This window comes from Aotus nancymaae, unplaced genomic scaffold, assembly GCF_030222135.1.
Source record: "Aotus nancymaae isolate 86718 unplaced genomic scaffold, 86718_ANA_hifiasm-v0.15.2.pri h1tg000038l, whole genome shotgun sequence".
Classification (NCBI taxonomy): Eukaryota; Metazoa; Chordata; class Mammalia; order Primates; family Aotidae; genus Aotus; species Aotus nancymaae.
The window spans coordinates 1,439,516-1,462,175 of record NW_026988452.1 but is presented as its reverse complement, the minus strand read 5'-3'; the positions used below and the strand labels follow the sequence as shown (position 1 = coordinate 1,462,175).

The 22,660-nt window shown below is 47.6% G+C and overlaps 1 protein-coding gene across 13 annotated transcripts in view; it reads left to right on the top strand.

The window, feature by feature from the left end:
- The window catches only part of TRAK1 (trafficking kinesin protein 1), a 211,292-nt gene that overhangs the window by 125,857 nt on the left and 62,775 nt on the right, over positions 1-22,660 (top strand). For 2 of the 13 annotated variants that reach the window (XM_064360103.1, XM_064360102.1), the window contains exon 1: positions 1,728-2,070. The exons of 7 other annotated variants lie outside the window; for them this stretch is intronic. In XM_064360103.1, the coding sequence (XP_064216173.1) occupies positions 2,007-2,070 (64 nt within the window). In that variant the 5' untranslated portion in view covers positions 1,728-2,006. Of the gene's footprint in view, positions 1-1,727; positions 2,071-10,272; positions 10,549-12,419; positions 12,701-22,660 lie in introns of those variants that run through there. 4 more of the 13 variants (XM_021666615.2, XM_021666614.2, XM_064360101.1 and 1 more) reach the window with 4 other exon arrangements.

The window sequence follows — 22,660 nt, the reverse complement described above, 5'->3', positions numbered from 1 at the left end:
CAGCGGTTCCCTGCCCCATGCAGGATGGTTCCTTTAGCCGAAGTTCATCATCAGCATCAGCGGTTCCTCTGCCCCTTGCAGGATGGTTCCTTTGTCTGCTTTTGGTTCTGGCCCCTGCCTTTAACTTCCCTTCTCCCTCTAGGGTCTGAGGCTCTGTTATCCGTAGTGCCAAAGGATTGAGTCCCTCCAGTCCACAGGGGGACAGGATCTGCTCTCACTAAAGACTGGGCCAAATGGGGTCGTCCAGCCACCTGGCAAGTGGGAAGGTCTGATGTGGTTTCCTGCCCAGGTGTGCCAGCAAGGCCTGATGAAGAGGGCCAGGTATGGCCCTGCCATGAAGAAAGGCTACCCCAAGAGCAGAGAGAGGTTTCTTTGGGGACCTCACAACACAGCGTGACAGACTTTTCAGCTTCCAGTGATCTAGGAAGATTGAGATGGATCGGTACAAAGTATAGATTCCATCTAAGATTCTATATGTAAGATGCGTGTGTCTATGTGATTTTCCTTTTAATTTTCTATTTTACATACAGAAGCAGACACACACACACACACACACACACAATTTGTATATATGCTACTGTTGACACCAGTAGATTCTTAACAGTACCTGGCTGAGAGGCCAGTGAAGAAAGGAAGTAGTTTTGATTTAGGGCAAGGTTCTCATCAGGCAATTCTGCACCCAGGGGACATTTGGCAATGCCTGGAGACATTTTGGTTGTCACATCTTGGGGGTAGAGAGAAATGCTGCCTGCGTTTGGTGGGTGGGTGCCAGGGCTGCTGCCGAACGTCCTGCAATGCTCAGAACAGCCTTTCACAGCAAGAATCATCTAACCTCAAATGCCAGTGGTGCTGGGCTTGAGAGACCCGGCTCTAGGGAATGAAATTCAACCTGTAGCTTAATCTAAAATCGGGCTTCTTATCCACTACCTTGTCTTATTATGAATCTTTCAAACATGTCAGACATTTAGAGCTTATATTAACTGCATTTTTTAAGGAAATGAAACACACAGGTGCATTTATAAGGAACGTTTTAAAGCCCCATTTCCTCACTCCTTCCCCGGAGGCAGCTACCTTCCTGCAGATGGGCTGCTTCCTTCTGGTGTGCATTTTTGCACCTTGATTACACATGTAAGTGTCCATGAAACAGCATATTGTACTGTACAAGCCCTTTGTGCCGGCACTCTCCTCTATTTGCATGTGGCAGGCTGTTTTTCTAGAAGTTTGAGCAAAGGCATGAGAATAGTAGTGCATCTAAATGAAAATGCTTCCATTTGCTAAGTGATCATTTCCCTCAAGTGGTGGTCGAAAATTATAAAAGACATTTAATGTGTTAAGTCAGGTTGAGGGAAGCGAACCAACAGTAATGGTTTATAGATTTTAAAAGGTGGCAGATTTCAAATCAGAATCTTCCTTCTATCACGACCCAGCGTAGGGTGAAGAAGCTTGTCCTTACATTTGCTGAAGGTGATGATGGTGCTGACCCCCCGTCTCTCCTTGCCTGCTCTGTCCTCCCTGCCTGGCATCTCTCAGCCTCTGCTCCCAGCATCCTTAAAGACATTTCCTCCATCTCTGCATCATTTTTCAGAGCCAGCCGGTTTCCATGGCAACGGTTAGATTGAAAGATGAGCCGCAAGCAGGAGACGAGGCTCGAGTGAGAAGCCGGCGGTGGTGTGTGTCCCTGACGTCACCCTCTGGGCGTCTGGATAGGACGATCCTGGCTACTCCCACTCAGGGCTGCTGTCCAGTGCTGCCGGGGTCTCCGGTAGCTCTGCAAATTGCCTGCCTTTCTGCTCCTCCTACTTCTTCCTTCCCCGTAGAATTTTTCCTTTCATTGCCCGCTTTCCTGTTTTGGCTCCAGATTGTCGTTAAGAATGCACAGCCTGATTCTGGTGTGTTTCGGGATGTTCTTCTGCCCAGTATTCTGGAAGGGCGGGGAGGCATGGCAGCCTTTTACTTGACGTTGATGGCGCTCTAAAGTCCATTCTTTCCTCGCAAGACCACTGACTATGCAGAAATTTATCGAAGCGGATTATTATGAACTAGACTGGTATTATGAAGAATGCTCGGATGGTAATTATGGCCCCTGCAAAATAGAGCCGGGATGTGTGGGGCACTGTCTCCTTCAGGGTGGGGGGGTCCTGAAACCTTCAGGGGAGACAGGCAGCTGGCGAGGGTGGGCACCAGAACTAGCACCACTGGCTCTGACGATTGCAAAGGCACGGTGGAGGAGGTGGCAGGTGGGCAGCGCTCTTTGCCGCGAGAGACTCCTGCGGTGTGTATGAGGGTTTGCTCAGAAGGGGAGATGGTTTTGGCATGCCGGGCTTGCAAGTGTTATACTTCTATTGGATTGAATTCTCTCTGGCGTGAGACGTGAGTGTGTTGTTGATGCACGTACGTGTGCAAGTGGAAATGTGTTCCCTGTGCTCCTGCCGTTGGAGGGTTAGGAAACTGGGAGCTTGGAATCGTGTGCTCAGGAGGTGGCTTCCTGGACCGCCAGCAGCAGGCCTGGAAGACTCTGCCCTTTTCTCAGCCGAGAGCTGGGAACCAGCGGAGGCTGGAGAAGAGGCAGGAGCAGCCTCCCACTTAGCGGGTGATTCAAATGAAGCTGCTTGCTGGATCCAGCAGAGGTGGGGGCGGGAGGTGATGGGAGGGCAGGAAGAGGATGTGTCCTTCTGCCACTACCTTGGTTTGTGCAGGGAGGGTGTGGCACATTCCGGAGGAGACTGGGTGGAGGCCAGGCTGTGTGGCTGGACAGGCCTCAGGTTTCAGGCACACGGAAAACAGCACTGAGGTGTGTTCTCTAAGCAATCCCAGTGGGTGGGTCTCAGCTTGCTGGGGTGTTGGGCATCAAAATTGTGTATTACACGTTAATCTGTCTTCTTTAATTTCTTCTTGAAAATGATCCTCCTATCACATCCCTTCACAAAAAAAGGGCACAATTAATATATACACTTTGAGGGTCTGTTCCCCAGTGATGATGTGTTCCCAACCCTATAGGAGCCATTAATAGATAAGGTAAGCGCTTTTTAATTGAGTCGGGAGTTTCAGAATGCTCTAGTCCTGACTACATTTGATTAACCTGAATGATGTAACAGGCTGGGACCTGGCCTAGTTAGTCCAGGTCGAAAAACTACATAATTATCTCTCATCCACTGAGTTTTGCCTTGACTGTGGGTTAAGGAGAGGGGCCAACAGGCCTTCTCGGGGCTGGTATTTAAATGGGTGGAAAAACTCTGCCAGTTCAGCCCCACCGTCCCCCGGCATCGGATGCAGACGTTGTCATGTTGGTTCTGTGTACGTCTTTAAGTAACTCAAGGAACAAGGATTGGAGGCAGCTGCCAGGGTCATGAGGGGAAAGGATGAATGAATTCTTTTTTCTTTGGAATATATCATTCTTAAAGCCAGTTCCCATCCTGCTACCTAACTCCAAAAGGAAATTCTAGAGACGCTTCTTTTTGGAAAGCATCATTAGTTTCCCTGGTGATTTGTGACTACCCTCCATAACTTTTTTTTTTTTTTTTGAGTCTCTGTTTCCCTCTTGCTGCTCAGTCTGGAGTGCAGTGGCACAATCTTGGCTCACCGCAACCTCCACCTCCCAGATTCGAGCGATTCTGCTGCCTCAGCCTCCCAAGCAGCTGGGACTATAGGCATGTGCCACCACGCCTGGCTAATTTTGTATTTTTAGTAGAGATGGGGTTTCTCCATGTTGGTCAGGCTGGTCTCGAACTCCCAAGCTCAGGTGGTCCACCGGCGTTGGCCTCCCAAAGTGTTTGGGATTATAGGCATGAGCCACCGTGCCCAGCCCATAACTTTTAAGTGATTCAGTACATCCTCACTGTACCACTGGATTGGGGAGCACTGGTCATGGCAGGGTGCTGTCACAGGCCCGTGGGTGGGTCAGGTGTGGCCATGGCTCTGTGGATGTCATCCTAGAAGTGGGAGAAGAAGGTTTCTTAATATCATGACCCAATTACCACACCGTCCGGTTCCCTTTACACCCTGAAATAAAGCCAGTCACTTGCCATGGTTAGTCTGGAGGGTGAGCGGAGGCCTGCTCTTATCTGAGTGTCCATCGGAAGGATTTTCTTACCCAGCAATTCCTCAGTTGAGTCTGTTGGCCCGGAGAGACCCTGATCTGTCTTCCTGTAAGAGCAGAGGAAGATGGAAGAGGAGACGGCTCATGCGTTCAAGGGTAAACATTCTGATCCTCTTATTGTCTGAATGTATGTTGAGCAAGACACTTGTGTTTTACCCTCTCTCCCATTTTGGATGTCGGGAAGAAGGTTTTTGAGACAGAATTTACTGGGACCACTGGCATTTTCATGATCCCATTTAAAGAGGTAGCAAAGTAGGGAATAAAAGGAACAGAAGTCCAGAAATAAACTGGTTTAGGAAAGGCACAAAAAGGGGGTTTCAGGTGTGCGCTGATTTTGTGGTTACTTGCTTACACGTGTCTAACTCATTGGGTCCTTCCTAGCTTCAGGCAGGTTAGTCTGGAAATGAAATTTACCCCTGTTTATATGTACCTGTCTTTTATTTGCTTCTGTCTTTTTTATTGCAACTTAATAGACACACACAATGCTTTGTCTCTCTGATTATTGGGCATTTGAATCGTCAATGAGGGACGCTTTTAGGAACTGTTAATGCTGATAAAAGGTGAGTCAAGTGTTTTGAAAAAGATGCAAAATCATCATTTATGTCAGAGTTACTGACTCACACTTAAATCGCAGTGTTAGCACTGAAAAAGAAATGGATCTGGTTGGGAATATAGGTTGCAGGCCAATTAGAACCCCTCTTTTGAAGTTGGAATTAAGGGATAGCTACCATTCCCTCATATCTTTGAGGGTTAGGAGAACTTTATTCAGTGTTGAATAACTGTATTCCCCCCGTGTATTAGTGTGTGTTGTGGTGGTCTTCTATTCAGCACCCATCTCTGCCTGCCCTGCTTCCCCGCCTCCAGAGCAAGACCCAGAGGATGTAACAAGAGGCATGGGACAGGGGCTTATAATAAGAAGATGTTGGAGGCGTTGACGACCCAGTGTCTTCAAGTAACTTTTACAAGAGATTTGAAATAGCCAGCGATCGATACAAAATAGCAGTAGCCTTGGCAGAATTTGTGCATGCATACTCAATGTGTACAGCTGCCACTCTGGTGTCAGGCGGGGTCATAGTCCTCCAGATTGGATGCGTCCACCTCTGAGGCAGAGCCTTGAAAACGAGAAAGCATTGAAAATCATTTGCTTATTTAAAAAGCAGATTCTCAGATTCACACCAGACTAGGAGAAGTCTTGAGAAATCTAAATTTTTGGTGCATGCTTTGGGGGATTCTTTACATCATGTGTGTTTGGTAAACTGCTGATGTCCATGGAAGCAGCCCCAGGGATGGGGAGGGGAGGAAAAGAACCATTTAGGTCAGTTTTGGGATCTTAGATTGTTTCTTGCCGACACTGGTCACTTTTTAAAGTGTGCTTAGAAAGAGTATGACACCTTTTTAATTTTCAAAAGGGCTTGGGTTCAGTGTGTGCCCTTATAGTGAAGAAACGGTCCTCTTTGTAGTTACTCTAGAAACGGGCAGAATGGCAGGAAGAGCTCTGGCTCCCTGTATTTGAGGCCTGTTTTGTGCTTCGTGTAGCCACGTGTATGGGAACGTCTTGGGATTTTGGTGAGCCTAGATTCCCCATCTGGAAAACAGGAGTAACAACACTGCTAGAAGCCGCTGTGGAGTGTAAATAAAGTGATAGCTCTTTATAAGCGATGAAGAGCCAGGTCAGTGCTTAATTTTATTTTCTGAGAAATAGTACTACTTACTAAGGCCTTTAACAACAAAAAATATCTCCTTGAAAAGGCTAATGTGGGCCTGGTGTGGTGGCTCACACCTGTAATCCCAGGATTTTGGGAGGCTGAGGTGGGAGGATCACTGGAGGCCAGGAGTTTGAGAGCAGCCTGGTAACATGGTGAGACGCTGAGCTGCACGTGGTGGCGCATGCCTGTAGTCCCAGCTGCTCGGAAGCTGATGTGGGAAGATTATTTGCGCCCAGCAGGGCAAGGTAAGCTATGATTATGCCACTGTGCTCCAGCCTGGGTGACAGAGTGAGATCCTATCTAAAAAAAGGGCGGTGGGGGGAATGACATTTTGAACAAGGTACAGCATTTTGACCACCTGTTTGTGGCATCAGTTTCTTTTGTAATAAGACTTGCTCTCCATCCCTGCTCACCTCCCCCTTTTATAACCTGATAGATTTGAATGCAGGGGCGGGAGGTGGTCTAGTTCATTCTGACTTCACAAATGGAGAGACTCGGGTGGATTGTCGCTGAGGTGATTCTGACAGCTTCTTACTCTCTCATGAAGACTGATATGTACATGAGGCCAGTCTCGCGTGCTCCGTTTCTCACTTGGTTTCAGTGATCTCTCAAATGTCACCCAGATGGCGGTGGCTGGTTCGTGAGTGAAGTTTTATTTTTATTTTTTTGGTGCATGAGTGAAGTTTTGTTAGAGGTGATTTAAGTGTTAATTGAAAAGTTGCATTTTTGAGCCGAGTTTTTGAATTTTCCTACGTGTCGATGCAAACAGATCCCCATTTCTCTGTCTTGTGTTTCATCGTGTAAATGCGCCCATGAAGACAGAGGCTGACTTCTCTTTTTCCAGACACAGCATCTCCTCTATGGTTACTGCGGGGATTAAGAAAAGAAAAAGAATGAAATGTAAACGGTTTTATAATGTAACTGTTTTAGAATTAAGTTTTTGTGAATATCACTGGGTATAGTGAGACAGAGATAAGGTCCTCTCTGATGTAGGAGCTGAGGACGAGAGACTCGGAAGAAAGCCAGAGCAAGCCCAGAAACCACGTTTTTGGAGCTTTGTGATGCTCTTGTTTGTTTAATTTTATTTATTTATTTTTTCTTTCTTTATTTTGAGATGCAGTCTTGCTATGTCACCCAGGCTGGAGTGTAGTGGCGTGATCTCAGCTCACTGCAACCTCCGCCTCCCAGGTTCAAGCGATTCTCCTGCCTCAGCCTCTTGAGTAGCTGGGACTACAGGCACCTGCCACCACACCCAACTAATTTTTGTATTTTAAGTGAAGATGGGGTTTCACCATGTTGGCCAGGCTGGTCTCAACCTCCTGACCTCAGGTGATCCACCCGCCTTGGCCTCCCTAAGTGCTGGGATTGCAGGCATGAGCCACCGCACCCAGCCTTATTTGTTTATTTATATTTATATTTTATATATTTATTTATTTTGAGGCAAGGTCTTGATTTTGTCACCCAGGCGGGAGTGCAGTGGCATAGTCACGACTCATTGCAGCCTTGACCTCCTGGGCTCAAGCGATCCTTCTGCCTCATTTTAAAATTTATTTTTGTGGAGACAGGGTCTCGCTATGTTGCCCAGGCTGGTCCCGAACTCCTAGGCTCAAGGGATCCTCCTGTCTTAGCCTCCCAAAGTGCTGGGATGACAGGTGTAAGCCTCTGTGCCCAGCCTTGTTTATTGATTGACATCGTATGAGCAAGGTCTTTGGGGACATGAGCCTCACTAGGGTCAACCCTGCTCTGTGGGAGCAGAGAAGTGAAATGTGAGTGTGGAGCGTTGAGCATCAGTGGGGCGAGTGGAGTGGAGAGAAGGATGCCCACACCTGAAATGAGAGGGGAGCCGTGCTGAACCAGACCTTGAAAGGTCGGAGGATTTAGGCCTGGGGGGCTGGGGATGTTGAGGTGTAGCAGAGGAAAAACTTTATCCCTCTACCCTGCTTGATTCGGTAGCTGGGTGCCCTGAGCAACAGACTGATAAAAGATGTTGACAAGAGAAAAATCAGTGTGATTATGTAAGTAGGCGCTGGCAGTCACAAAGAAATAGAGTCAAAGAGGCAGTAAGAATCTGGAAGCCTCTTTATCATCCCAAAGGGCAGCAAGGTGTGGAGAAAAGGTGAGACAAAGGACAGGGGTTGGGGTTCCCACGGGGGAGCACGTTGTGGGGAGGCAGCCTGCAAACGTGGGCACGCAAGGCCGGTTTAATAAGGTGTGTGCACATTCAAGTGGGTGCCTCATCCATTGATAAGAGATCGTACGGAACACGGAGACACCCTTCCAAATGTAAATTCCCTTTACAAAAGGGAAATGTATGCTCTGTTTTTGGAGCTTTTCCGGCATCTGCTGTCCCTCGATTGGTTCTGCTCAAAAGGGGTGGCAGTCTGGTCCGCTTCACAGGTGAGCGAAGGCAGTAGCATTATGTAGGCAGAAGTTAGCAGCCTGTTTTGTCTGCTTGAGGTGTGGTGGGAAGCCAGGCTGGGAGCGCAGGCTGCCGGGGAGATGCAGGGTGTGGAAGCTGAGACGGTGTAGAGCTCCCACCTTGAAAATAAGGGGCACGCTTTAGATCAGTGTTATCCAGTGAAACTTTTTGTAATGCTGTCAATGTTCTGTTCTCTGCTGACAGATATGGTAGCCACTGGTCACATGTGGCTGCGGAGCACTTGAGATGTGGCTAGTGTGACTGGATTTTAAACTTTATTTAATTTTAATTCATCTAAGTGTAAACATAAATAGCCCCAGTGGCTCGTGGCCACTCTTTGGACAACACAGGTAGAGCTTTGGGAAGATGACTTCTGGGGAGTGTGTCAAGTAGATGTGAGTGGGAGGCAGAGAACCACGTGCCCCTGCCCTGCGAGAGGTGGCTGACCTTCCCCTCCACCGGCCTTCCTGTCCGGTGTTCCTGGAGATGGATCGGGAACTCACTCTGCTTCCCTGCTGTGGGTCCCGGTGTCTAGTCTACGCCTTTGGAACAGCACGCACTTCTGTTACTAAAGTGTCTCATGCCTCCGGCTCCAGCCTCCACGTCCACCCTCGTCCTGCTCTCTTCATCCCTCCGTTGGCACGGGGGTTCCCAGGCTTTCTTGCCGGTCTTTGGGGGTTGTGTTTTGCTTAGACTATGGGAGACACTACACTCTCAGGGAAGATGCTCTTTGTACCATCTCTGCCTTTAACGGTGAAGTGAAGGCAGAGGTGCATGAGTTTGGGAACTGTCTCACACCCCTGCGTCAGGAAGAGAGGAAAGATGAGGGATACCCTGAAGAGTGTCTACACCCAGAGAAACGGGTGACAAGGAGAGTCCAGGGTGGTTCAAAATCTCACGTCTTACACAGCAGCCAGCCTGAAGGGGCTTCCCCGGGCCTGATATGGGCAATTTGAACATCAAAACAAATAATAATAGTGAAGGATTATAACTTATGGAATAAAGGAAGAATCCGTGAGTCTATACTGACATAAATAAATGAATGACTACATAAATGGGAGGAAGAAAAAGGTATTGCTAACAATAGAAAGCAAACTAGTAAATGTTAGAATGATGGAATTAGAAATTCACCACTTTCCGTCCGTCCACATAACTGATTAAGACAAGACTTATTAAAACTAGTGGCCTCAAAGTAGATATCACCATGAGACACTTTTGAATAACAAAGGGAAAAATAATAGCTTTATAGTGAGGAAACCACATAATCAAAGTTAACATTGGGACTTTAAAAATTGGAGCTTTAAAAATTACTGATGGGGGCCGGGCATGGTGGTTTGTGCCTGTAATCCCAACACTTTGGGAGGCCAAGGTGGGTGGATCACTTAAGGTCAGGAGTTTGAGACCAGCTAGACCAACATGGTAAAACCCCATCTTTACTAAAAATACAAAATTAGCCGGGTGTGGTGGCGGCACCTATAATCCTAGTTACTTGGCAGGCTGAGGCAGGAGAATAGCTTGAACCCAGGAGGCGGAGGTTGCAGTGAGCCAAGGTCACACCACTGCACTCCAGCCTGGGAGACAGAGTGAGATTCTGTCTCCAAAAAACCCAAAAATCCAAAACAAACAAACAAAATTACTGATGGGACCAGGCATGGTGGCTCATGCCTGTAATCCCAGCACTTTGGGAGGCTGAAGCTGGTGGATCACTTGAGCCCGGGAGTTTGAGACCAACCTGGACAACACAGTGAAACCCTGTCTCTACAAAAAAGAAAAAACAAAAACACAATTAGCAAGGTGTGGTGGCATGTGCCTGTGGTGCCAACTATTTAGAGGCTGAGGCGGGAAGATCATTTGAGCTTAAAGGTCAAGGCTGCAGTGAGCCATCATCACACCACTGCATTCCAGCCTGGGCAACAGAATGAGACCCTGTCTCAAAAAATAAAAATAAAGTTAACATTGGCAGTAGTGGGATTGCTCCACAGCAGACCCCTCCTGAGAGGATGCGCTGACGAGAAAGTAACACCACCTGTGTGTTTTCTGTTCATAAACAGAATCCAATCATGAGAAAACACCAGGAATACCCAGAGTGAGGGGCCTTCTACAAAATAATTGGCCTGTGTTGTTCAAAAAATCAATGTCTTGAAATACAAAGACCCAGAGATTGTTCCAGATTAAAGAAGACTTAAGAGACCTGTCCATTGAATGAAACACGTGATCTTGGATTTCTTTTGCCATAAAGGATGTTATTGGGACAACTGAAGGGAGTCTCAGGAAGGTCTATGGATTAAAAATAGCGTGCTTCAGTGTCGAGAGAGAAAGCGCATGTGGTAAGTGTGAGCATTTGGGGAATCTTTGTACCATCCAGGAGTTTTCTGTCCTATTCTTGTAACTTTTCTGTAAATCTGAACTATGCACCCCCCCAAACAAAATATTCATTGTTCGTTTCTGATAGAGGCATGCCAGTGTTCACTGCAGTGTTCTTGGACCTATTCTATGTATTTTAAATATTTTTGTAATTAAAAGTTGGGGGAAAAGTAATAAAGTCATGTTCTAAATATTATGTAACATATAGAGACTTGGACATCATTTAGAATATGTAAGTCTCTGTGTGTTTCATAATAGGGCTAGTCTAGATGCGAATTAAAAGATGAGTAGAAATGACTTTATTATGAGTAAAGTCACTCAGCGGCATTTTTGCATCGGTGAAATTCGCTTTTGTTTGCCTTTATATGCACTGTTGCCAGCACAATATCCTGTGCATCTCATCGTCATTCTGATACTTGCTGAATGCATCACGCACAAGGTGGACGTTCCTCCTCTCTCCCTCCTTCCCAGGGGTTCAGAATAACCATTCGTGTTATTCTCAGCACTTTATAGATACACCCACTGTTGTCTGAGTTGAATTAGCCTAATCTGATAAAGCCTGCTGAGATTAAAGAAACTTTTTTTGAGTGTGTTTATATTTAAAGCTTATGCAGTATTTCAAATGGAGTTTTGAACTCCCTGCCTGAATTTTTTTTGGGGGGTGGGTGGGAAGAACACATCTTATTATGGTAAAATGCAGCTCTCATATTCAAGTTCTAAAAAATTAACTAGAGGATACATATGTCCTCTGGTTTTCTATTTAGAGTCACTTGTATATGATCTCATATTAGTCTTTATGGAGGTAGTAATTCAATTTAGCAGACGTTTTTAGCCAGCTAAGCAGAATTCTCAGCCCTGAGGATTCAAAGATGAATGAGATGTAGTTCACGAACTTGTGCAGTCTGCTAAAATCTTCTCTCTTGGCTGGCTCGTCAGAGAGGTTAGAATAGGTGTCCTGGTGTAGCTGTTAGGAGCAGGAGACCTGCACAGTGTGGGTGAGGTGGTGCTGAAGCACAGAGATGACAGAACAAGCTGTGATTCTCTGACGTGCCGGCACCCAGGGCTGCCTTTCACTGGGTTTGATGGAAGAACCTGCCATTCTCACTGTTACAGGCAAAATCAGACAGTACAGAGGAATTGATACCAAGGTATGCAATTAAACTGTGGCTTCTTCTGCAGGCAACATTGCAAGCTATTAGGCTTTAGATTTTTTTTTTATCTTCGTCTAGCAATTAGAGAGATCTTTATAAATTTGGCTGTGGAAACAGATTTAGGGTAAGAGCAGGATTTTATGAAATGCAGATTGATAAAGAGAAAATGCAGGTTATTATCCAAGGAGGACTGGGATGAATTAAGCTTATGAGGTAGTGGTCACTGCATTTTTTCCCCCCTTTTGCTAGAATGATCCCTTCCTTCCCCTGCTAAGCACTGTCAGTCTGGCCGTTGCCACAGTCAGGTTTGTCTCCTTATCTTGTGCACGCCCACAGGAAGTGCTTCAGAAGGACACCTCCTCCGCCAGCGCCCCGCCTTCAGACAGGTGTACCTGCTCTAGGTACCTGCTCAGACAGGTGTACCTGCTCTAAGCTTAGCTGCTGTTGCCCCATGGGGTTGCTGTGAGACTTTCGGAAGCTACCATTCCTCACTGCTCCTGGGGGAGAAGCGGCGGAGAGCTAGCCGAGTTCCTGCACCTGCCTGCAGGGCTTCCCTCAAATCCCCTGCGCCTGGCCGGGCATTCCCACTCCGCCTGGTGCTGCTCCCCGCCCGCCCCTCCTCCAGGCTCCTGGGAGCCACCCCCTTCCGGGTCCTTCCCCGCTGATGCTGGGCCAGGAGCGTTGTGTACACCCCTGCACTTCAGCTCAGACAGGGCATGTCTGCGGCCCCGGCCGGGGCGCAGTGTGTCCCCTGGGGGCCCAGGCCGGCATGGCTCCTCTGGGTAGGGGGTTGGGGGCACCCCCAAGGATGGTCCCTTAGGGGGATGTCGTGGCTGTGGGATGACTTCAGCAATGTCCCTGAGAGACAAAGGCAGGGAAGAAGAATGTTTTGAATACGACTGCCAGGAGGAACAGAGGAAGCCCACCCACAGACACCATGACTCTCAGGACCTCTTGGAAGAGGGTAAATTCTGTACTTGGCTCAGATCTGATCCTTTCCTTCTTCGTGTCTAAATAGGCTTGAGTGTTCTGCTGATTTCATAGCACTCATTTTTTTTTTAATTGAGGTGTAACTTTAGAGGTCTTATGCAAATGGTTTAAAGCCGTCCTTGTAAGACCCGCTCCCCCAACCCCGAGACGGCATTTCCAGCTCCCCAGGAAGTCCCTCGGTCCCTTTCTAGTTCACATCGACCCTCCCGGAAACCATTATTATGACTTCTGTCACCTTAGACTTGTTTTGCCACTTCCCAGTCTTTGTAATAGAATCAAACAGGGTGTATTCCCCTGTGTCTGGCTTCTGTTGCTTAACTAATTCTGTGAAATTCATCCTTGTTGCAAATGTCACTAATTGTTCTTTTTTATTTTTTTGTGGCATTCCAGCACTCTGTTTTAAGAGATTCAGTTGTGATCTTGTGACTAGGTTCTGATAAGTTACATGGATAAGAGACCGAGTCTTATTAAATGAAGCATGTTTTTGTTCTGGCAGTGTTTATTTTTTTAAAAAAATTATTAATCACTGATCTGAAATAAGAATTTTTTAAAACTTAGAAATATTTCAAAACGAACAGCCCAAGGCTGAGCCTGAAATCTGGGAGCCCACTGCCAGCTCTCTTAAAGAGATGCTCCTTTGCAGGGAAAAGGGAGGATGTGTGAGCTTTCTAGCTGGGCTTCCAGAACTTTCACCCGCAGCCTGGAGAAAGGGGCTTCGGGGGCTGATCAGGATGTTTAAACAGTGATGCGGATGTTCTTTAGGGCCCTTGAGTAAAAGCAGTCAGAATATGATGTTCCAAACTGCTGCTTGAGGACGCTCTGTTTTCCTGTCTCAGGATAACTTCTCTTTTTCTTTCTTTTTCCCTTTCCTTTCCTTTCTTTTTTCTGACAGCTTCTCCCTCTGTTGCCCAGGCTTGGGTACAGCGGTGCAGTCCTGGCTCACTGCAGCCTGACCTCCCGGGCTCACCTCAGCCCCCCGAGTAGCGAGTAGCTGGGCCCACAGGCACACGCCAACATGCCCAGCTGCTTTTTTTTTTTTTTTTAATTGCATTTTAGGTTTTGGGGTACCAGATGCTGGAGAGGATGTGGAGAAGTAGGAACACTTTTACACTGTTGGTGGGAGTGTAAATTAGTTCAACCACTGTGGAAAACAGTGTGGCGATTCCTCAAGGACCTAGAAATAGAAATTCCATTTGACCCAGCAATCCCAGCTGCTTTTTAAGATTTTTTTCGTAGAGACAGGATCTCGTTATGTTGCCCAGGCTGGAACTTTTGTTTTCAACATTATTTATAATCGATCTGTACCAAAAGTGTTTTTCTTTTAAAGTTACTGTTCTAAACATATTGTTAACACTCCCCTCCAGGACAGCTGCAAATATTTTATTGCAGGAAGGGAGAAAACCGGGAGAAGCCAGGAGAGAGTGAGGGACCCCATCCACGCCGAGGCCTGCGTTCCGGCGGGTGCCCTCCTGGGGAGGGGAGAGGAGTGACAGCGTTGAGGATTTGTTAGGTCCCTGGATGGGATCAGGAGAAAGGCGTCCATCTGTCCTTGTAGAACTAGAGCTCCCCCAGATTTAGCTGGATTAGCTTCCTGCCCCTTAAATCTCTGCTGCTTCTGCCAGTGCCCTCATCACCTGGGAGCTTGCTAGAAACGCAGAAGCTCAGGCCCCAGCCCAGGCCTGCTGAGTCGGAATCTGCATCGTAACAAGATGTCCAGATGATGGGCATGTAGGTTAACATATGAGATCAGCTGCTGCCTTAAAACCTAGTCAGAGTTTTGGCCGGGCGCGGTGGCTCATGCCTGCAATCCCAGCGCTTTGGGAGGCCCAGGCGGGCGGATCACTTGAGGTCGGGAGTTTGAGACCAGCCTGACAAATATGGAGAAACCCCGTGTCTACTAAACATACAAAGTTAAGCGGATATGGTGGCGAGTGTCTATTGAGTCACCCCGGGTGGGTGACAAAAACAAGACCTTGCCTCAAAATAAATAAATAAATAAAGTATAAATATAAATAAATAAGGCTGGGTGCAGTGGCTCATGCCAGTAATCCCATCACTTAGGGAGGCCAAGGCGGGTGGATCACCTGAGGTCAGGAGGTTGAGACCAGCCTGGCCAATATGGTGAAACCCCATCTTTACTTAAAATACAAAAATTAATCAGGCATGGTGGCAGGCGCCTGTAATCCAAGTTACTCGGGAGGCCGAGGCACGAGAATCGCTTGAACTTGGGAGGCGGAGGTTGCAGTGAGCCGAGATCACACCACTGATCTCCAGCCTGGGCAACAAGAGCGAAATTCCGTCTCAAAAAAAAAAAAAATTTGGTAAGAATTAAAAAAAAACCAGTCATTTATCTGTGTGATTCTAAACTAAAGGCTATAAAATATTCTGGAGAAGTATCATATAGCTTAGTCAAGAGGAAAAACCTTTGTGTTGTGCCCATTTCATATATATAATATACATAAGTATGTGATATATATGTAAATACGTGTTATAAATATGTATCATATATAAATATACGAAGAGAGAGCGTGTCTCTGTCTGTCTCTCTTCATGTATTTTGTCAGCGAAGTGAAGTCACAGCCACTAGAACTGAGAGAAATCACAGTTTATTCTGAGCCAGGTTTGAGGACCGAGCCTGGGATCACAGGCTCAGCCTGATGGAGAACGTGTCCTGACGTCGATGACTTGGGGCACAGTAGAGGTGCGTGTTCTAACAGGGGGATGCGTGTGACACGGACGGGAGAAGAGGGAGAGTGCAGCAACAGCCCCTTCCCTGGGATTCCGTTTGCTGTGCATACCGTAAGGGAAATATGCAGTTGAGCAGGAGGGAGGAGGTTTAGGGGTCTCGGGGGTCTCTGGAGGCTGGCTGATTTTGTCAGTCCTGTCTTTTGTTCTACGTCTGATAAACAGGTTTCTGACCAGTTCCTGTCAGCAAAATATCTGACAGGCTCTAGTTATGCAGGCATGAGGTCAGCTTTAGTGAATAGGCTTAGGTCTTATTACCCCTGTGCTCATCCGCAGCCATCGTGGGCCACTGTTAAAAGCTTTTGTTAGAAATCTTCTTTTCCTCAAAATTTCTATAGATACATGTGTGAAACTTTTTTAAAAAACCGAGAGCCAGGTGGTGGCGTTAGAGAATGTCACCGTGCACTTCCTAAGTACTTGGCACCGTTTTCAGTACTTTATGTGGATTCATGCACTGAACTTTTAAAACATTCATTTGAGCTCAAGTACTGTTATTATTTCAGTTTTATAGCTATGATCCAGCAGTTCTCAGAGGGGAGTCCCTGAGCAGCAGCGTCCGCATCACCTGGAACTCCTTAGAAGTGCACCTTCTTGGGTCTCACTCCAGACCTGCTGAAGCAGAAACGGGGGCAGGGCCCAGCAAGCTGAGTTTTAACACGCCCTCTGGGCGACTCCAACGCACATTGTCCTTGGCTGATCCACACCTCGTAGATGATGGTGTGTCTGCCTTATAACCGGATTCCGGGGAAGACATTTTGCCTCGCATTTGTCACCTTAATGATAATTACTGTGTATCCTCTTCTGCTCTTGTGTGCTTCTACCCAGTTTTCCCTCATACTCCAGGAAACCATTTTTAGCATCCTGTAGGAGAGGTGTTAACGGTATTTTTAGGACAGTAACCTCAAAAGAAAAACACCATTGCCAACATGCTTAGTTTACTTTGTAAAATGAAACAGACTCACTTTTAAGGTTTGCTCCTGACATGAAAGAAGCCAGGCTGTGGTGCAGATCAGAAAGACAGAAACTGAGAGCTTTTGGCATCATGGCCAGTGCTGCTGGAAACATGTCGTGTGTCTCAGAGCAAGCTGGGCAGGACCCCATTTTTCTCTGTCGTGGTCACACAGAAAGCCAGTCCCACCTGTGAAGCAGAAATACTCTGTGAGTAGTGAAAATATGTGTGGATTTGGATCTGTGTTACCTGGATTTTGAGGTGTTTCTACATCGTCAACTCGTCTAAAAGAGGTGCTTTTGGCTGAAATGTGTAAGACACAATTAGCATTTGAGTTGCTCTGATAGTTAATGGATACAGGATACATTCGCTGTTCTCCCCAGGTCACCGTGTAGGATACTAGGCACTTTCTTATGTCACTCATTTAATCTTTAAAACAGGCTTTCATGTAAACACTCATTCTGCTCAGGTAGTTTGCACCTGTGTGGAGTCCCCCAGCCGTAAGCACGGAGCAGGGCCTTTGCCTTGCCTTGTGGGACTCTGCGTTTCACCACGCCCAGGCACTCAGCTGGCAGAGTTCTAGGCCCTTCCCTTGAATTATCTCACTGATCCTCTTACCCTATGAGGTGGGTGCTCCTGGAAGACCAGACAGCAGGAGACGACTTGGCTCTCACTGTCTTTTCAGGGAGAGGAAATATCCAGGCCCTGTGTCTTCTGGCAGCTGAAAACTTGCATGATGAGAAAGCAAAATTGATGTCAGGTGCTTTGTGGCATATTTTGAGTCGGGCTCTGTCTGCTTTTTGCAATCCCTCTCCTCACGGTGAGATCAAGAGGGCTGAACTGTGTGAATGAAATAGTGAGTCCCTCCCCGTCTCAGTGCCTGGGCATCTGTATGAGGAACACCGTGGTGAAAAGGGAAGTTTCACAGTCACTTTCTTGTGGCCTGTTACCTGGCACATTCCCAGTGGTGGTGGTCTTTTTTTTTTTTTTTTTTTTTTTGATGAAATGCATCAAGAAGCCTGACATCCTAATTTCTTCTCATTGGGGCACTTCCAAAGCGGTTGCCCATTTGCAAGGTGAATCGCTAAATTTCTGGCACATGTTGCTCAGGATTGCTCAGGAGAAGGTGTGGTTTGGAAAGAGATGTGCAATGGTCTGGAGTTGGCTGGGCGTTCTCATCACCAAGCTCAGGTTCCCTGAGAACACGGACTGCAGGAGAGAGAATGCATCCCGCTCTCCCGAGGGGTGGCTGCTAAGAGTGTGTGAGTCGGCAGTCAGTCTTCCTCACAAAGGGCAGCTTTCAGGTGTTGAACACTAAGCAGACGTGATCATCTGGAAAAACATGGGTGGAAAAAATGCCAGTCAGTCGTGGGAACCTAGAGCCTCCTGCGTCTCTGTCCAGCGCCTGCACCTGCTGGCTGTTCAGATTCTCCAGCTGGTTGGTTCCCAGGTGAGGCTGGGGAGGCAGCACAGAGAGGGCACGTGTCTCCAGCCTGGGAGAGCACCCCTGGGCTGCAGAGAGAGGACTGGACCGTGGGGGTGACTGGGTCCAGATGTGCTGTGTCCCCAAGGCGCTTGTGATGCCTCCGGCTTTTCTGGGCTGTGGAGTTGGGAATGTTCCAGAGAAGGGGCCGGAGTCCTGGGCCTTAACATCGTGTCACCGGCAGCGTCGAGGGTGCTGTGCACGGCTTTCCCGAGGGGTCAGAGTTGAAGGAGGAGCTGACCTGGTGTGTCAGTACCCACTGACAAGAGACCTCTTACAAAGTTCTCTTGGTTCATGGTTTCCATTGTCCTGGTCTCTGCTCGGGGTTTGATTCTCAATATCCATGCCTACCCGACACAGGCCTCCCGTGGGGTCAGGCACTCTAGGTGGTTCTCCTAATAAAGGGTGGCCATGGACAAAGAGCCTGCTCACGATCTCTGTATTTTGGGGTCCTTCTGCTGTTTTGCCCACTTCTGGGGGCTGTCCCGTGTCCCTCTGCCACCCCCAGGTTTCTTCTGTCCTCTGAGCTGCCTAGCAGTGTCGCCCACCTGGCACTTTCTGCTTGTTCCTCTGTGTTACGCCAGTTTGTGCATGTGCCTCACCTTCTCAGCTAGGTCAGGATTCCTTGAGGGTAGGATTCATTCATTTACTAAACAGATATTGAGAGCTCCAACGTGGGGGTCGGACAGAGCAGGCCCTTCCGTAATAGCTCTGTAACCTTGGGCAGTTTCTTTGTGTCTAAAATGGGGCAGTAGTAACACTTTCCTCATAGGATGGATGTCGACGCTAATGGAGGTGACCTACAGGCAGCTCCTAACAGAGTGCCAGGCTCGTGGTCCGGGGGCCAGTGCGAGCCGTCTGGTTACTGCCTCGCTAAATGTCTCGGTGATAAATGGCCGCTGTAGATCAACCCTGGGATTTCCAGTGTGGGGCGGGGTGGATGATTACAGCGTCTAGCAAACCCGGTCCAAGTCCAGGGCGGTGTCCCTCTTGACCTTGGACTAGCCACTGGCCTTTCGGTCTGGTTTGTTAAATGAGGATCCTATTTATGTTGTGGGGTTCTTCTGAGTTTTAAGTGAAATAATTCTTGTAAAATGCCTGGGGTAGCAGCTGGCACATTGTAGACACTCAGTCTTAGTATGCTCGTTTCATCGATTCGTCTCTGCTGCTTAAATAGCTTGTGTTGGCGCCTGCATAGCCTACAAGGCATAAGAACGTGAGCCGGTAGGATAGTCACACTACGGCTCAGTTAATAGTGATATGATAAGAATAAAAGGACCCGGAGCTGTGCTGTGTTGATATCCGTCCCTGGCAGGTGACACCATGCTCCTGCTTCCCTATGGAGAGGCCACGCTCCACACGGACAGGGTAATGCCCATACAGACCACTGTTCGGAGTGGGCCTGGCTCTGGGCTGGCCTCTGCCCCCACTGCTGTCCCCGTGACCTGCTCGTGTGCCTTCGTCGGAATGCCACACAGGCCCGAGGCAGCGTGGGGAGCCAGCGCCTCTCCGCTGGGAGGAGCGGTAGCGGTCTGCCCATTTGCTTCCGCCTAGGACCACAGCCACTGAGTTGATGCCATCCTTTTAATGCATCTGACTTAGCAACTTCCCATCTCCCTGTCTCTTTGTGTCACTTCTTTTTTGCAGGGAGCCTTGTGGCCAGGACAGACTCCCCAGGACTCACTCCCCAGGACTCGGGCTGATGTTGGTCCTGTGACACACACCAGGCTTTTCATGTTCTCATCCCTCTCCGGGGTGTCGGTTAGAAATGAGCCGTTCTTTGCAAGTAGAACAGAGGTTTTCTTTTCTTTTCTTTTTTGAGTATCAGCTGTGTGTCTAGCCTCAAATGAGAAAGCTCCTTCACGTGACCTGGACAGCCCAGGTGGGAAGGGTGTTTGTAAGCGTTTGGGGTTTGTTCCGTCTGTCCTGCTGTAGCCATTTTTGACATGAGGACTTCGAGATAAGAATAAAAAGAATTTGTTCGTTCTTTTTGCTGTAACTGCTGAGTAATGAGCATTGTTTTTTATTACCGAGTACTGTGGGCCCTCACCCTGTTCCAGTGGCCACTTCAAAGTCTTCATCAAAATAGCTACATTTTGTTTTGTTTCTAAAGCCAAGTAAGGTGTGTCTTGGGGTGAGTAGTCAGTTCACTAGGACTATTTGATCAAGTCTAAGTTATTTTGAAGATAAGTATTGAAGGTCAACAGGCAAGTGAGGGACTTGCCCAAGGCTTCAAGGAGGTGGCTGTTTAGAAGAGGTGTGTGCCTAGGAAGAGTTCAAAGTCAAATTCTTCTCAGTTATGGCCATATCATGAAGTTATTTCTACGATCGGACTACATTTTATTTAACAACAATTCTCTAATTTTAAAATAGTCTAAGTGGGGCAGATTAGTACCTTTATGTGCTGTTTATCGTGCTGGTTTCTTAGTGGGATCGAAACCATGCAGTGGTATTTTTACGTTGCCGTGTAATGGGGAAGTGGCTGGAATATGGCCTGGTCCGAGGATGCTTGCTTGCATGTTATTTATTTGGTAACTTAAGTATCACCCATTTTAAGTAGACAACTCAAACGTTTTCCTTAACTTCACTGAGTTGTGAAACTGCCAGCATAATTCAGCTTTAGACTTGGCATTCCGCAGCAAAGATCCTCTGTGCCTGTGTGCAGTCAGCTGCCATTTCCCGCTTAGGGTTCTAGGCAACCAGTCATCTGCTTTCTCTTTCTTTTTTTGAGACGAGGTCTCTCTCACTCTGTCACCCGGGCTGGAGTGCAGGGGCGCAGTTTCGGCTCACTGCAACCTCCGCCTCCTGGGCTCAGGATATCTTCCCACCTCGGCCTCTTGAGTAGCTAGGACTACAGGTTTGCCATTATTTCTGGCTAATGTTTTTATTTTTTGTAGAGATGGGGTTTTGCTGTGTTGTCCAGGCTGGTCTCAAATTCCTGGGCTCAAGGGGTCTTTCTTTTGCTTATTGCTGTTATTTTTTGAGACGGAGTCTCACTCTGTCACCCAGGCTGGAGTGCAGTGGCGCGGTCTCAGCTCACTGCAACCTCTGCCTCCCGGGTTCAAGCAATTCTCCTGCCTCAGCCTCCTGCATAGCTGCGATTACAGGCGTGTGCCACCATGCCCGGCTACTTTTTATATTTTTAGTAAAGACAGGGTTACACCCATGTTGGCCAGGCTGGTCTCAAACTCCTGACCTCAGGTGATCTACCTGCCTCGGCCTCCCAAAGTGCTGGGGTTACAGGTGTGAGCCACGGTGCCCGGTGCAGTGATTACTTTCTATCTCTGTAATTTGCCTTTCCTTATACATTACATGAATGGACTCATACAATATGTGGTGTTCTTGTCTTTTTAAGCTGAGCATAGGATTTTGCATGCTGTAGCATACGTGAACTTCATTTCCTTTTATGGCTCAGTAGCATCCCGTTGTATGGACATACCATATCGTGTTTATTCATTCTCCAGTTGATGGACTTTTTGGCTATAATGAATAATGCTGCTATGAATGCTGACATATGTATGTTTAGGTCTATGTTCATTTATCTTGAGCAGATACTTAGGAGACCTTAAAAAGCGTTTGTGACCTTAGACAATTCATGCGACTTCTCAGAGCCTCGGTTTCCCTGTCATATAAAGCGTGGGGGTGAAAGTGTAAGTTACCCAGCACTGGGTCTGGCAGAGACAAGTGAGCATCGCCGCTGAAAGCTGAGTCACAACAGCAATTTAAAGATGTTCCCCTCACCAGAAGTGCTTTGTGAAATCAGCCTGCCCTGGGTGTCTACAGATCTTACAAAAGGGGGCAGAAGAGCGGCCCCTTGGATAGGGAGTCAGCTGTGGGGAGGCACCTTCCTTCTGGCCTATGGGAAAAGCAGGAAATTCCCAGATGGAGAAGTGAGAGAAAGACAGTCCGCACGAGACGGAAACGGCGGGCATACAAGTGCCAGCCCAGACATCTCAGAGTCGCATCATCAGATGTGGAGGAGCTCTGGTGAAGAGTGAGCTTGGATGGCAGGGGAGGAGGCGGGAGGGGAGGCTGGGCCGGGTCGGGATGGTTCCTGTAGGTCCCGTGTGCTGAGGCTGCTGCTTGGAGGAGGGAGCAGAGCTGGGGAACATTATTAAGCAGAGCAGGGACTAATTAAGTTCAAAAACTGCATGCTTTTCACAGACCTTTGAAGGACATCTGTTTTGTAATCTTGGATGCAGGGTGGCTCATCTGGAATTTTATGGAAAGCTTTTTAGCTCCCAGGTTCTGGGACCCCAGGTTGGCTCCCAGGTTCTGAACCTCCATCCTCTACCCCTGTGAACGCTGCAGGCAGTAGGTGGTTACTGAGTTTACTTCCTGGAGCCTCGGGGGCCGGGTATAATGCTTTTTCATCCTGAGGACGGCTGCTGCTCGTCAAAAGAGAGAGCCCATCAGCTGGCCTGTGAACCGTTCTTTTGTTTGACACCTAAGTACCAGCTCTGTTTCAGCTGGGTATATCAGAATTGCTAGGGGTACGTGCCTACTTTGAATGTTTATTCAATCCGTTTGCAGTTTTTGTGATGATAATTATAGAAAATTGACTTTTAAAAACACTGATGCTAAGGTACAGAAGATAGGAAGAAAAATTATTGAGGGGAGGATGGAGCTCAGTTTCTTAAAAAAAAGCTTTGGAAAACACTATTTTAATTAAAGAAATGACCTGTACGTAAGGCAGAATGCAAACAGCCCAAAATGCAAATATACTAGGCAGTCTCGAATACCTTTTCTACTTGAGT